At 40.2% G+C, this 13,719-nt stretch overlaps 2 protein-coding genes across 2 annotated transcripts; both read left to right on the forward strand.

Annotated features, from left to right (window-relative positions):
- Positions 1-381: 381 nt before the first annotated feature.
- ppp2r2aa (protein phosphatase 2, regulatory subunit B, alpha a) lies at positions 382-8,112 on the forward strand. Its single transcript, XM_035658295.1, has 5 exons — positions 382-578; positions 1,562-1,726; positions 2,087-2,256; positions 2,443-2,534; positions 2,926-8,112. Exons 1-5 carry the CDS (start codon positions 419-421, stop codon positions 3,203-3,205), a joined length of 867 nt encoding a protein of 288 aa, XP_035514188.1. The 5' UTR covers positions 382-418; the 3' UTR covers positions 3,206-8,112.
- Positions 8,113-9,641: 1,529 nt separating this feature from the next.
- Positions 9,642-13,466, forward strand: bnip3la (BCL2 interacting protein 3 like a). The gene is made up of 6 exons (XM_035659168.1): positions 9,642-9,761; positions 10,877-11,147; positions 11,234-11,315; positions 11,423-11,529; positions 11,621-11,770; positions 13,332-13,466. The coding sequence occupies exons 1-6, from the start codon at positions 9,710-9,712 to the stop codon at positions 13,378-13,380; spliced, it is 711 nt and encodes a 236-aa protein (XP_035515061.1). The 5' UTR covers positions 9,642-9,709; the 3' UTR covers positions 13,381-13,466.
- Positions 13,467-13,719: the final 253 nt, after the last annotated feature.

Raw genomic sequence — 13,719 nt, forward strand, 5'->3', positions numbered from 1 at the left:
ACATTATCAAGCCATTCCTGCAGTGCAGCAATTCATGTTATTAGTTACACCAAGTGCCAGCTCTGAAAAAGGTCTGTTTAACTTTAGTCTCACTGCACATTTTTCTCCCCCAGTCACATGCATCCTCTGCTTTAGGAAACACTGATCTATATTTATTGAATACTTTCCAAATATAGACTCAGTTCAACAGAGCATGTTACACAAAGGCTCAATCCTTCTTTCTTTGTTTAAAAGACCGTTAACTCTTCCTGTTTGCAGCAGTATTAGTAAAACCTATTGTTCCCCCTATAACTACCTGCAACATCTCAAAAATTGGGAACGTATAGAATATTTCTAGCTTTGTCCAATAACCAGTATGTGTTACCTACATTATTGATACTAACCCAGCTCCTCTCCTCAGGTACCAGTATTCAGGCCCATGGACTTGATGGTTGAAGCCAGCCCTAGACGAGTGTTTGCGAATGCTCACACCTACCATATCAACTCCATCTCAGTCAACAGTGATTATGAGACCTACCTGTCTGCAGATGACCTGCGCATTAACCTGTGGAATCTGGAGATCACTGATCGCAGCTTTAGTATCCTTCTTGTTTTTATATTCCATTGCAGCCATTGTCTGCTATCGTTCTTAATGTAATTAGTCAGTTATTCCCATAGACTTTAATTATGTCTCCTGTCCTTACAGTAAAAATACTAACTGTACTGGGAAATGCAACCTTTTACAAACATCTCCCATTTGCTTTTATGATTCTAAGCAGTAACTGTTCTTGTTATTTTGAAATGTTTATTTGCTGTTGGTATTCAGTTGAGTGTCCATTTTAAGTGAACTTAAATTTGTCATTAATTAATTTTTATCATGAATGTTATGTTGTGGTTAGTTTAGTTCTTTTATTCAGGGTATCTCTGGCCCATTTGTCAGATTATGGTCCCCCACATGCTTCCTGTTTACTTGTACACCATACAGCAGTCAGACTGCATTACTCGGTCTCGCAACAACACTAAAACCCACTGCTAAAGTCATTAAATTAATCAATCCTGTTGATTATGTAGGTCATGCATACGATTTTGTGATTTTGTACTGGTGTATATTTTATTATTATTTTAGAGGAGAGACATGTTTTGCTCTCTTATTCGATACTGCCACCCGATGTCCCCAAAGTAAGGAACTTCTACACATAGTGGCTCTAACAGAGTTAGAAGTTCTTTTTAAAAAAAAGTTAAATGGTAAAAGTTTGACCCCAGTAAATCATCAGTGTAAAGAAATGTTTTAATACTAAATTGACTTAAACTTTTTGCTGAGAAAGCTGAAAGGGAGCGTCCTCCCTCTCTTAGGGAGCAGTGAATTATGTGCCAGCCAAATGCTGCTTGCCACTGTAAGTGCTCTCACAAAATAAAGCAGTGTTTATGTTGACACTAACTAGTTGAGAGCACCTCTGTCAGATGGCATCCTGAATAAATCACAGACAGGGAAGGAGTTTCTTTCTAGAGAATTATTCCATTATAGCATTTTTATAACCTCTACAAATCAACACAGAGCCATGCCTTAACCTCACTTCTTTAGATATTGTTGACATTAAGCCAGCCAATATGGAGGAGTTGACAGAGGTGATCACAGCAGCGGAGTTCCACCCCAACCAATGCAACACTTTTGTCTACAGCAGCAGCAAGGGCACCATCCGCCTGTGTGACATGAGGGCATCAGCACTGTGCGATAAGCACTTTAAATGTAAGCACAATTTATCTTCTGCTGTGTGCCTGCAGGGGACCTTTTGAATTCTGAGGGGTGCCTGTGGTATGCCTAGAAGAACAATGAGTGAGAAAGTGAAGAAAGACCTTGGCCTTGCTTGCAGTTTCTCCTTGCGCTTCCATTATTTATGGGTTAGAGCTCCAAAACTGCCCCTTCTCTTTTTAGATTTTTCAGTTTTAGAGAAAGAAGGCTTTAGGAAATATATATTTATATGGAAGTGTGTTTGCCAAAATTGTGGGACAGACAGATAAAAGTGCATCCCTGCACTATTAAGAGCTGTAGATGTTGCAGCATTAATGTCAGGCTATACTAATGACATGCATCCTCTTCTTTTTTTAGTGTTTGAAGAGCCAGAGGATCCAAACAATCGTTCATTCTTTTCTGAAATCATCTCATCCATCTCTGATGTAAAGTTCAGCCACAGTGGACGCTACATGATGACCCGTGACTACCTGTCTGTCAAAATCTGGGATCTCAACATGGAGTCCCGGCCAGTAGAGACATACCAGGTGTGTAACCGTTGCTGTGACAAATACAAACTAATACATCAGTTTGTGTGTATTTCAAGCCCTGAAGTAATTCTACTGTCTCACCACTAGAGGGAGGTATTTTTTTACAAAAGTCAAAACAAAATGTTGTTTTCACTCTTGCACAACAGTTGATTACAACACCGCTCTGTCACTTTCTTTTAACAGGTGCATGAATATCTCAGGAGTAAGTTGTGTTCACTCTATGAGAATGATTGCATCTTCGACAAGTTTGAGTGCTGCTGGAATGGGAACGACAGGTGAGTGAATATATATTAAATGCACTATCAGGGCAAAAAGACGCCTTCTGAAGTGTTGTATAGATATACTATATCTTGTATATCGTCTTTTTTCTTTATCGTGCATTTGGAGTTCTCCGCACATTGATGCATTACGCATGCAAGTGTTTGGGGTTGACCTTTTATTTGACGCAAGTGAACCAAGCAACACTGCCGTTATCAATAACTGAGGTTATCTGCTCAGTGCAGAGCGTAAGGCTGCACATGATTTGGGTTTTGTGGCGGGGGGGCTATTCTGCATGTGCTCCTGGTAGTAGTTCATGACAGAACCATGCACTTGTGGCCTTTTTGATTCATTATTCTGATGTGGTTTACCGTCACTCACTCATGCGTTCTCTCTCTCTCTGTGCAGCGTTGTGATGACCGGCTCCTACAACAACTTCTTCAGGATGTTTGACAGAGGCTACCGGCAGGACGTAACTCTAGAGGCGTCGCGGGAGAACAGCAAGCCGCGATCGGTCCTGAAACCTCGCAAAGTAAGCACAGGTGGGAAGCGCAAAAAGGATGAGATCAGTGTAGACAGTTTGGACTTTAACAAGAAGATCCTCCACACTGCCTGGCATCCCATGGACAACATCATTGCTGTGGCCACCACCAACAATCTGTACATATTCCAGGAAAAACTGAACTAGAATTTGTTGAACCGCTCAGATCCCAGTTTCTGCTTGAGCCCCATTGCTCTGATACACACATACAAACAATATCTGTCTGTCTTTGGCTAAATCCCCAAGTCTTGATATGATCTGCCCTTGGTGATTTTAGTATTAAATGTGACGAGACTTACTCTGTCAACAACAAACAGTGGCATTAACGCAGTACATCCAAGCAGCCATCACAAGCACACTTCCATGTGTATTTTAAATACAAACATGCAGGATTTGTAGATCTGAGTCCAGAATTTGGGATTTAGTGTCATGGGTTTTCTCCATTCGAGCACTCCATTCACCGAGCTACCGTTTGCAACTCCACTACATCCCAAACCAAAGGGAAAATGTGTTAAATGCACATATTTGGCTAGTTTGTTTAATTATTCTTTTGTGCCATCGTGACATGATTCATTTGTATGTCATAGCTTCCAATTTGTTGTCCAAGTTTTTGTAGCGACCATGTTTTATTAGTTTGAATAGGAAATTCTTTCTCCTGTTTGTCTTTCTGTCACCAAGTTCCTTTTTGGCACTGGCCTGAGACACTGCTAATACAAGCTGTCAACACTCCATATTTGCCCCCCTCAAGTATTCGTCAAGTTGCCAAGTTCACTCACCCCTTCTTTCCTAATGTACAGTATGATTATGCTGTTAAAGGACTAATCTGATGTTTTACCATGTTTTGAGCTCATACTCTACAAATAGTGTATGATTTACATTACTGCTAACCTTTGTCCACAATATTTATTAGATCAAATATCGAATTTGAAGGCAGCCACTGGTTTACATTCATTTCTCTACAGAAAGAAAGTCAACTTACTTTGAACTGACTTAACATGTATTCCATCACAGTAAACTTGTTGTTGTTTAGGTCCAAGTTGTAGTGCAGTTGCAACAGCAGGAAAACTAGGGCTGCACGACACAGTAAAAAAAATCATATTGAAATTATTTTGCTATATGATTCACAATTAGTGGAACGGATCGTTTTTGTATCACAATTTTCACAGAAAAGAAATGATTAAAATCATGATTACATGTTTTTGTTAGGATCTGTACCAGACAAACATGTTTTCTTACCTCTGGTGAATGTGATTGTCTCCACAGAACTATAGCACGTCATTATTATACTCACACATTTGACCTTTTTATCAAAAAATTTGCTGCTGGCAATTTGGATATTGCACCTGGCCATACTGCAGTTTCCATAATAATCCAATTTATGGTGCAGCCCTTAGGAAAACTTAAGCGTAACGTAACATCTGACACTAAAAGTAAGTTTGTCTTCATAACAACATCCATTCTTAATGTTTTTCTTCTGCATTAGAGATCCTGATACAATAACTTCTAAGTGTTCAGCATCAGTCAAAACAATCTAGTCTCACTGCATTTCCTGACTAAATGCTCACTGCGATGGATTAGTTACCTCAGGCAAGATTCAAGTCTGTAAGTTGATTTTCATTGTGTACTGAAACGGCTACATGTAGGGAAATAGTCGGCAGTAATGTATGTAATTTCTAGCTAATGGCCTAAAACATGAAAGTGTCATCCTTTTTTAACATACATACAAGAATAGTGCGCGCATGCATTCGTCGGGTGTTGAATGGGGGCTGATCATGCCAAAGTTACCACTCCTGCACTGAGTTATATTCATTTACAGCTGTGTAGCAGAGAAGGTGCACCCGGCCCACCATATGAAGCTCAGGACAAAAGCTTATATACGTTGGAAGGGGCGTGATGGCGTCGTGTAGCCTAATTCTCCCGTGGTCAGCGGCACCAAAAAGGTGTGCCGCTGCCAGCTTCCCCCCACAAAGCCTGTTGTGTTGTTGCAGATTGATCGACCGCTTTACCCTCTTGATCTAGTTTCTTTTTTTGTAGAGTTTTTTTTTTTTTTTTTTAAATGATGTTTTGTACTGTACCCGATAAAAGAAGAATAATCACTATAGCTGATTTATTTTTGTATAAATTAAGGCAATAGGATTACAGTCTGATCACTGTAGTTTCTTTAGCTGTCTATCTCAGACTGATTGTAGATGGAAGGTCGCCTGATGGGGTAACCTTGTCATGACTTTGGGACATTTTCTGGCAGGTATTTCTTTAAGCTAGAGACTTTTTGTGACATCAAGGAAGTGTGTCGTTTCTCTCGTGGGATGTCCAAAGAAAAGTATTTTCAGGTGTCAGTACCTCTGTAGTCATAAGCACTATAACAGTTTATTTTTTTAATTTGGCTGACTGTAACTGATGTTTATGTAAAACTTATTTAGAGGCTTCAGAGTCAATTTGGATCTTCAAATTCTGTTTTTGTGCCATGGTTTTGTTTATGAATAATTGTGCTCGCTGTGAAAGAATAGACCCTTGTGGGTCTAAACGGGGAGAGACATTTTAATGAACATGTAAGGTTAAATCAAATTCTCTAAAGCTAGTCAAGTCGGTTGACTAGGCAGAGTTACTGATTTTGATTTATTGTATGAAATGTCATCTCTCTCCTGTGATGCAGGAGAATACAGATTGTTTATTGAAAAAGGAGAATTTGTGAAGCACTTGGTTTGCCGATGACTGTATGGAACATGGGAAGAATACTTCAAGAAATTAACTCTGCTGTTTCTCTGCTACACTATGCGTCAGTCACATGCTGCCAGTTCTCTTTGGAAGCAAACAGGTTGATTTATGGCAGTTTTCCACTTCATTACGTGTTGATGACAGATTAAGCCATTTAATCAGGGCATGAAGCTTATTGGTCCACTGGATCATAGTTATGTAAGTTAATGTGTCACTCCTGCCGTAGAGAACTGGGCCCCGTTCTTCGTACGTGGAAGCTGGTTTAAAATGAATCTGGAGCTGCTGTCAGAGCAACAAGTCCTTAAGCTCAAACCTGTTAAAGAGCAGCTTTTTGACAGTTAACTGGATCATGACCGAGAGGTTTTACGGTGAACCCCATACATGAACTAAAGATACAAATGGCTCACTTTCTTAGATTTCTAATAGTGTTCTTATACAAATATAATTTTAGATGAAAACATGCAGGTTATTGTAAAAATTACCACGATCTGTTCGTAATGACCACAACTCAGTTTTCATTATGAAGTGTTATTGATACTTATACATGATAAATCTGTACAACTGAATTTAGTTAGAGATGCTATGGGCAAAGAAATAAACTCAACTAGAAGATTCTGGTTATTAAAACACCAATGAAACCAGAAGATGTGGCATTTAATTTGACATTAAAATGTGAATTTATCATTTGAATTATACTAAAAGTTGCAGCTGCTTTTTTTTAGAGATTTTAGTGAAGTATCATCTTGATAGCAGGTTTATGATTCTTAAAAGTCTCTTGTACGTCTGAGTGAACCTCCGCTGATTATGCACCAACATCACTCGCAGTACGTTCATATATGTTAACAATGATCAAAGTGTGGAAACATGGTGGAGAACAAAATGAGTCCATGAATCTGTTGTCCCAGTGCGTGCCGGGAGGGTTCCTAACACACCTACCTCGTGTACCTGCAACCGTGCGATCAACACCAATCTTAGGGAAGCCGATCATGATTCCAACACTCTACTCATTTGTCTTTATTTCAAAATAAGAGAGCGGTATTACTCATCCGGGATTAACAAATAGATCCTCTAACTGCTTTCCAAGAACCAAATCATCTGGATTAGAACAAACAGGATTATTTTAGCCTGATAGCAAACACATTAGACTCAATTAGTTAAGCTACATTTGAAGAACAGGGCCCTGATCACTAGGACGCTACCAAAACTACCACCCATCTCCATACGGCGGCGGTAAGCTACTGCTGAGTGTCACTCTCTCAGGGCTCTGGGTAACATGAGACACTTTGCTAATCTCTGTTTTTATTTTGCAACCATTCTGAACAACGTTTCTTCATTGTGTAATGCAAGATTGTGTCTGTGTGAGGGTCATTCAAGTTATTTGCCTCGTGTCATTTATGTGTAAACCTGTATATCCATTCCACGGTCATGGATGATTCAATCAGTTAGCCACCAATGTTCTCACTCACTGTTCAATAACTGCTGTTCTAACAACTGGTTTGAAGATGTGTTTCAAAAATAGTGCTAGATCAGAAAGAAATGTTGTAATAGACGCAGCAGAGGCGGTTATCGCAGACTGTACGAGTGTCAGAGCATTATTGGAAAACGGTCACTGACCTTCATTTAAAAGATAAACAACTAACCGATTATCGTTTTCCACGTTCCCCTCATATTGTCTTCATAGCTATTGTTCAAGGCTATGGTGTAAACCACAAAGACGTTCAGACGAACCCTAATGCCTTTCTTATAGCATTAAGAAGAAATAAGATAATCAAGTATGTTTCTTGAACTTTCTGGCGTGCCAGACGGGAGACTGCTCAGGGGAATTTACCGCTGCTCTGTGATCAAAACCTTGTACCTTCAAAAAAAAAAAAAAAAAAAAAAAAAAAAAAAAGCAGCTTTTCAGGACTTTATTAAAAACTGCCTTATTCACAGGTAGATCATACACTTTTGAAATTCAAGTTGCTATAATTGTTTTTTGAACATGAACCTTGGGGGGGGTAACTCGCCTTCTACAAAAAAAAGGATCATGAACTCTCAAGGAAACTGTCTAAATTGGAGTTATGAGGTTTTTCCACTTGAAGCAGCATTGTCTAATGTATCACAGGAGTTAAAACAAAAATGCACTTTTTATTTTTGTGAATTTCATTGATTTGTATGTTTTTTTTTCTTTTTTTTGTTTATTTCTTTTAAGGGGCTCTTGAATAAAGATTGTAGGAGAGTTTTGGTGATCTGTTTGGGGGAGAAAACTACAAATGGTTCATTGTACAGCTATGTTTATCTTTGTCAAATGGAATAAAGTACAATTTAGATGAAAAGTAATAAAGAATTTCAAACCTGAATTATTCTGAAAATGACTAAACTGATTTATTGTGTGTGTGTGTGTGTGTGGAAAATATAATGTGCTTTAAATGTGAAATTATCACATAAACAAGTTTTATCAACATGTGATTTATGTTGTTGTAAGTCAAAATACTGTTCATAAATCACAAAGGCATTTCAAAACATGGTCAGGCTTATTTTAGGCATATTTCACCAGCGAGGCGCAGTTGCTGCAGCGCTCTCAAAATATTTTCACATCCCCGCAGTGGTGCCAGACCCCGCTGCTCCGACTGAAATGGCTGTCTACAAAAGGCTTTTATATAAATCACTTCAGATCTCAGGAGCAGAGATACCACTGATACCAAGTCATTTTCCAACGTTGTATTCTGTTTTCTGGCTCTCCCACCACCTCATTCCTACTGGGAGAATATAAAAACAAACAATTCATTTTCAAGACCATTCTGAGGAACCGCAGGAGAGATTATACCAGAGGTTCCCAAAATGTTTCTGTTCAAGGACCCCCACAATAGATGCACATTAGACCACAGACCCCCAATTTGAGTTTAATGGATCCTTACTGAGTTATTTTTTATTTATTTATAAGAAGATATAAAAGAATTCATAAACAATATGATAAAAAAAAGTATAATAATAAAAACAGCCGACCCTATTTCCTCCCTTGTTGTTCCAACTTCCAACAAATGGGATGAAAGTTTAAATATATTCCTAGATAAAATAATAGATAAGATAAAATCAAACTAGGATCAATCAAAATGAATTAAGAAGTTGACACAACTTTCAAATGTGACAAAAGTTGAAATGTTCTATTTTATTTGCAGTTACGAACCACTAAAGGACCCCCGTAGGTCCCCAGACCCTAATTTAAAAAACCACTTATGTATACTGTAGATACAAGAGAAATTCAAAGAGCAGTTTCTACACATTTATATGTCATTAAAAGCCCTAAACCTTTTCTTATCAACCATTTGGAGGTTTTTTGGGGGGGCCTTCAACCACAAACAGCTTTATAAAATAGAATTGTGTGTTTATTTTAATTACTTAAATTGATAGGAAACAAAAATCTTGCTGGCCTGACTTTATTTTATATTTGACATCATGTCAGAGTCGGAGAGGGCCGGCAGTTTAGGACCCCTGCTGTAGACCCATCCTCTACAAACAGGAAACAGCACTAATGGATACGCCTGCCTCCCCACATTAATGGTTAAGTCCAGCCAACGCGGCACTTATGTGCAGAGTGAGCGATAGAGGCCAGCCTGTCTATCATCAGAAACCCTGCAAGGACTCAGATAGAAAGAGAGTCCACCCAGACCCTGCATCCTTCAGTAATGGTGCCTTGTTTCATTCAGAAATTCAATCAAACTTCTTTCTTCATCTCATATTCTATCACAAACATGCATTAACTACACTTAATACTTGCTGTGACTCAACACCACAGTCTTGCACTTGATAAAAACATGAAATAAAACCAACATGAGCCCATCCCTGATCTGGAGCATTTTTATCTGTTGTCCCTGGTCTTGGGCTAGCCACAGCGCATGCGCACATCGCAGTTTGTCTGCGTGTCATGTTGATGAATGCTGAAACTGGGTAGTCAACATGTCCACCGCTGCTGCTCAACGGAACAATAACGAGGAGCCCGGGCTTCACGGTACGTACCGCCGGCCGTTTCTCCGCGCTTACGGTACAACGGCGACTTTAGCTTCAATCAGCGGGAGCGAGAGTTTGCGGGGATATTCGCGTAATGGGGATTTTTGTTGTAAAAGTTACATCTGGTACGGTATTTCCTCTTCTTCTGGGAGGGGCGGAGGCTGATGTTGTTTGACGTCACCGCCGAGGCAGCCAATGGCGTCGCGGTAAATGTTTGATTGATGGGACGGCAGCCAATCACGAACGCAGATCGGCGTTGGGCGGGCTCTAGACAAAATGAAAACAAGTTTTGGGACAAAAGACGAAATAGATGTTTTTATTGGCGATTTTTAAAAAAAAAAACAATTTTGCACGCATTTTGTAGCCGAGTTGCCTTTTTTAAATCCAACATGCTTAAGCCTTTTTAAATAAATTTAAATGTAAAAAATGAGACAATGTTAGTTCAACTGCATGCACATTTAAACACATTTAAAACACAAAACTGGCAAATGTATATATATTTAAAAAAAAACGTATTTAGGGATTTAAACATGAGAAATAACGGGGACGTGCGCTTTGTATGTAGGCAACAACACAGCTGGAACAGCGACATGTCTGGCCAACTGTCTCTCACACTGCACACCACAGTTATGCAAGCCCTCTCATGAGAGCAGCAGATGACAAGCTCGAAATGTGCACCCGGTCATGCATCGTCGAAACACACAAAATCTGTTTATTATCTGCGACCCCAAAACGAAGGGCAGAGGAGTGGAGGGAGGTGGGGGGGAGGGGGGGCTGCATCTCATGCGATCACAAGCTTTACATTGTGTGCTCACCGATGCCCGCTGGCCGTGAGAGATTACATAACCCCCGCCTGTCTGGAAAAAAAGAAAAAAGCTGTTTGTGGGGCAGTGGCACAAAGAAATGTATCGTGGATGCAGTGCACAGTCAGTTCATTTGAATGCAGTGTCAGTGGTGCAGGAAATGTAGGTCAGCTGTTTCCATTTAAAAGTAGACGGGTGTGTTTTCTGTGTGGTACACAAGCTGCTGTTTGGTTTTGCCCTCAAACACAATTTCCCTTCCTTCCTTCCTTCCTTCCTTCCTTCCCTCCCTCCTCTTGACCTTTATGTTGCAAAGGCTCTTGGGTAGAGCTGGAGCTGAATGGAAACCAAGGGGCCCAGGGCGCGCAGACCGACCCGCCAATGACACCCGCTGCAGACCAAATAAACGCGAATGCTGGCATGAGTGAAACTTTGCAGACCTTGGAAGTGGTGTCTGAGAGCGATGAGACCCTGATTGGGGGGCTCGAGCATGTGCCGTCGTCCTCTTCGATCCACAACGGGGACATGGAGAAGATCCTCCTGGACGCGCAGCATGAGTCCAGCCCGAGTAGCTCTTCCTGTGATAGGTAGGAACAAAGGCCGCCGTAAAGCTCTTCAAAGCTCTTCGAAGTGTTTGATGTTACAACATTTCTATTCTATTATGTTAACTCAGTCCTCACAGGCCACCGAGTCCAGATCAGGATGAGGGTCAGATAATGTTTGATGTGGAGATGCCCAGCTCAAGAGATAGTCAGGTAAAAAACAAACAAACAGCATATTTAACTCTAAAAGTTCAAACCCCCTTTTTCAAGTCTTTTCATTTCACCCTAAAACCTGAATTGCTTTACCTTCACGATTGCAGTCAGAGGAAGAAGGTCCAGAGCAGGACAGAGAGGAAGACATCCTGCTCAATAAAGAAGTAGACTGGGTCTCTGATTGGTCCAGCAGACCAGAAAACATTCCACCAAAGTAAGCAAACTTCCAGGATCGCTCACTAATAACGGTTTCAGGATATTTAAATAATTTTAGCATTGATTGGTTGATTGATAATTCCTCGCAGGGAGTTCCACTTCAGGCACCCCCGACGTTCGGTATCTCTCAGTATGAGAAAGAGTGGAGTCATGAAGAAAGGTGGCATCTTCTCTGCTGAATTCCTCAAAGTCTTCATCCCTTCCTTACTCATCTCACACATCGTCGCTCTTGGTCTCGGGTAAGTCTGATCTCACGCAGTTCTATCGGGGCTTCACATTAAATGGTTTTCCTCAGTGTCCCGAATTCTACTTTCAAACCTGTCGCAAACTCCCTAAGCAAAAATTGCTCCCAAATGGGAAGTTTTTTTTTTCTTCTATATAGATGAATATAGTTTAATAACTTTGTTTTAGTAAAACATTTAATAAAAATCTAGAAGGAGGGAGAAGGTCAAATGAACTATTTACATATTTACAAGCTATAGGAACACCCTAATCCAGAGATCCGGCCAGAAAGAGTGATAAAGAAAGTCAAAAGTGCCCCACACGCCACACCTACTGACTTCCTGCACAAGAGGCAAGACAGGGTCCTCTCGTAGCGTATAGCTTGCACAGGTGCCACCTCACATTTTTCAAATTTGAACAGCTAACAATTAAAATTAGATATATTCGATGACTCATAAATGTAATACGGGAAAATCCTTGCAGGGACATTAAGCAAGGCTTTAAAAAGTTGCCTTTACTGGATCTGCACTGATGTCTTTTACTTGACATTTTAGTGACTCACCCTGTGCTGTAGGAGAGAGTCAGTGAAGGTTGTGTCATTGTCAATTTATCAGTGCTCTGCTATTTGGGGGTCCAAGATGGCTCCAATTTATGTATCTGATGGCTGTCTGCTCAGATGTGGGCCTAATTATAAAACAGTGTGAGTGGTGAAAATGGTTCATTTCAGCACCTCTGTGGCTTATATGGCAGCTGAATGAGTGAACCTTTTTCTCCTGCAACCCAGAAGTTAGCATCGCCATGGTTCCCTTAACAAAAAGCCAGCTCACAGGGTATAAACCAGCCACACCACAGTCGCACGACACACAGACACCACCACTAAACTTTAAGTGTTCAGCGTGATGACGTCTAAGGTCAACAAGGCAACGAGTCTCATTTAGCCACTTTTTAGCAACAGTATGGCATGATATCCAGTTAAAAACTCCTTGTAGTAGGTTTAAGTTTCAGGCATCTAACAGAAAACCCATTAACTCCAAGACAAGAGAACTGGGGGTGCAAAAATGTTAACTCATTTCCGTGTTTGAGGACTCATTCCTGCAGCGCTCTATTTCTGGATGCCTATGAGATCATGATTATGTCATATGATCCCATGGACGTTCAACAACAGAGCCAAGATAGCCTAATATTGCTGTTTGACATAACTTCAGACTACACCAAATACATAAAAAAAGACATTTATTAGTAATTAAAAGTAGGAAAAACTAACTTTCCCTAAAAACTACACTATCTCTTTAACAAAATCACACACATGTAGGGTATTCTGTGTGATATCCTTCTGATAACTAATGTAATAAATAAATATATAGAAAGTCCACCTGCATTCACTAACTTGAACCTCCCTCTCACTTTGAAACCCCTGTAGTAGAGAGCTGGCCTGGATGTTAATGATAATGTGTAAAACCTTCATTTTAACTGATCAATGGATATGGATTAATGGTTTTATTTCTCTGCTTCCACAATGCATTACCCCATTTTGTTTTTCAACTGGACTGCTTTGATTTGATGTTTTTCTTTTCTCAGGGTGTACATTGGGAAGAGAATTGCCACAGCCTCCACCAGCTCCTACTGAATAGAAGATGAAGCAGTGCCTGGATGTTCTCCTGTCTCCAAGTCTCTCAACCATCCTCCTGTAGTCAAGCTGTCTCTGCATCTATTGTAACGCCCACATTTCTCTTCCAATCATCATTAAATTCTGTCACATTGTAGATGTAGTTATAGAGTTATACACATGACGTAATGTGGTTGCACTCCATCACACATTGACACAGGGCAACATTGTGCACCCAGCAGCTGCCACCAACTTGAATCCAGTAGAAAACTGACCCTGTTAGAGCTGGAAAATATTAGTCATCCTCTTCAGCTCTAAAATATATGACAAGGATTTGCTGTCCGGTGGCTTCAGGGTTGA

The sequence above is a fragment of the Morone saxatilis genome, unplaced genomic scaffold (genome assembly GCF_004916995.1).
Source record: "Morone saxatilis isolate NCDOM2014 unplaced genomic scaffold, NCSU_SB_2.0 Contig16, whole genome shotgun sequence".
Lineage (NCBI taxonomy): Eukaryota > Metazoa > Chordata > Actinopteri > Moronidae > Morone > Morone saxatilis.

Excerpts from the sequence above, each read along its gene's own strand:
- bnip3la (XM_035659168.1), top strand. The coding sequence starts at position 9,710 with ATGTCCACCGCTGCTGCTCAACGGAACAATAACGAGGAGCCCGGGCTT. Across the intron at positions 11,148-11,233 it reads AGTAGCTCTTCCTGTGATAG|TCCTCACAGGCCACCGAGTC; the intron begins GTAGGAACAAAG and ends ATGTTAACTCAG. Across the intron at positions 11,316-11,422 it reads CCAGCTCAAGAGATAGTCAG|TCAGAGGAAGAAGGTCCAGA; the intron begins GTAAAAAACAAA and ends TCACGATTGCAG.
- ppp2r2aa (XM_035658295.1), top strand. The coding sequence starts at position 419 with ATGGACTTGATGGTTGAAGCCAGCCCTAGACGAGTGTTTGCGAATGCT. Across the intron at positions 579-1,561 it reads GATCACTGATCGCAGCTTTA|ATATTGTTGACATTAAGCCA; the intron begins GTATCCTTCTTG and ends TCACTTCTTTAG. Across the intron at positions 2,257-2,442 it reads GGCCAGTAGAGACATACCAG|GTGCATGAATATCTCAGGAG; the intron begins GTGTGTAACCGT and ends TTCTTTTAACAG.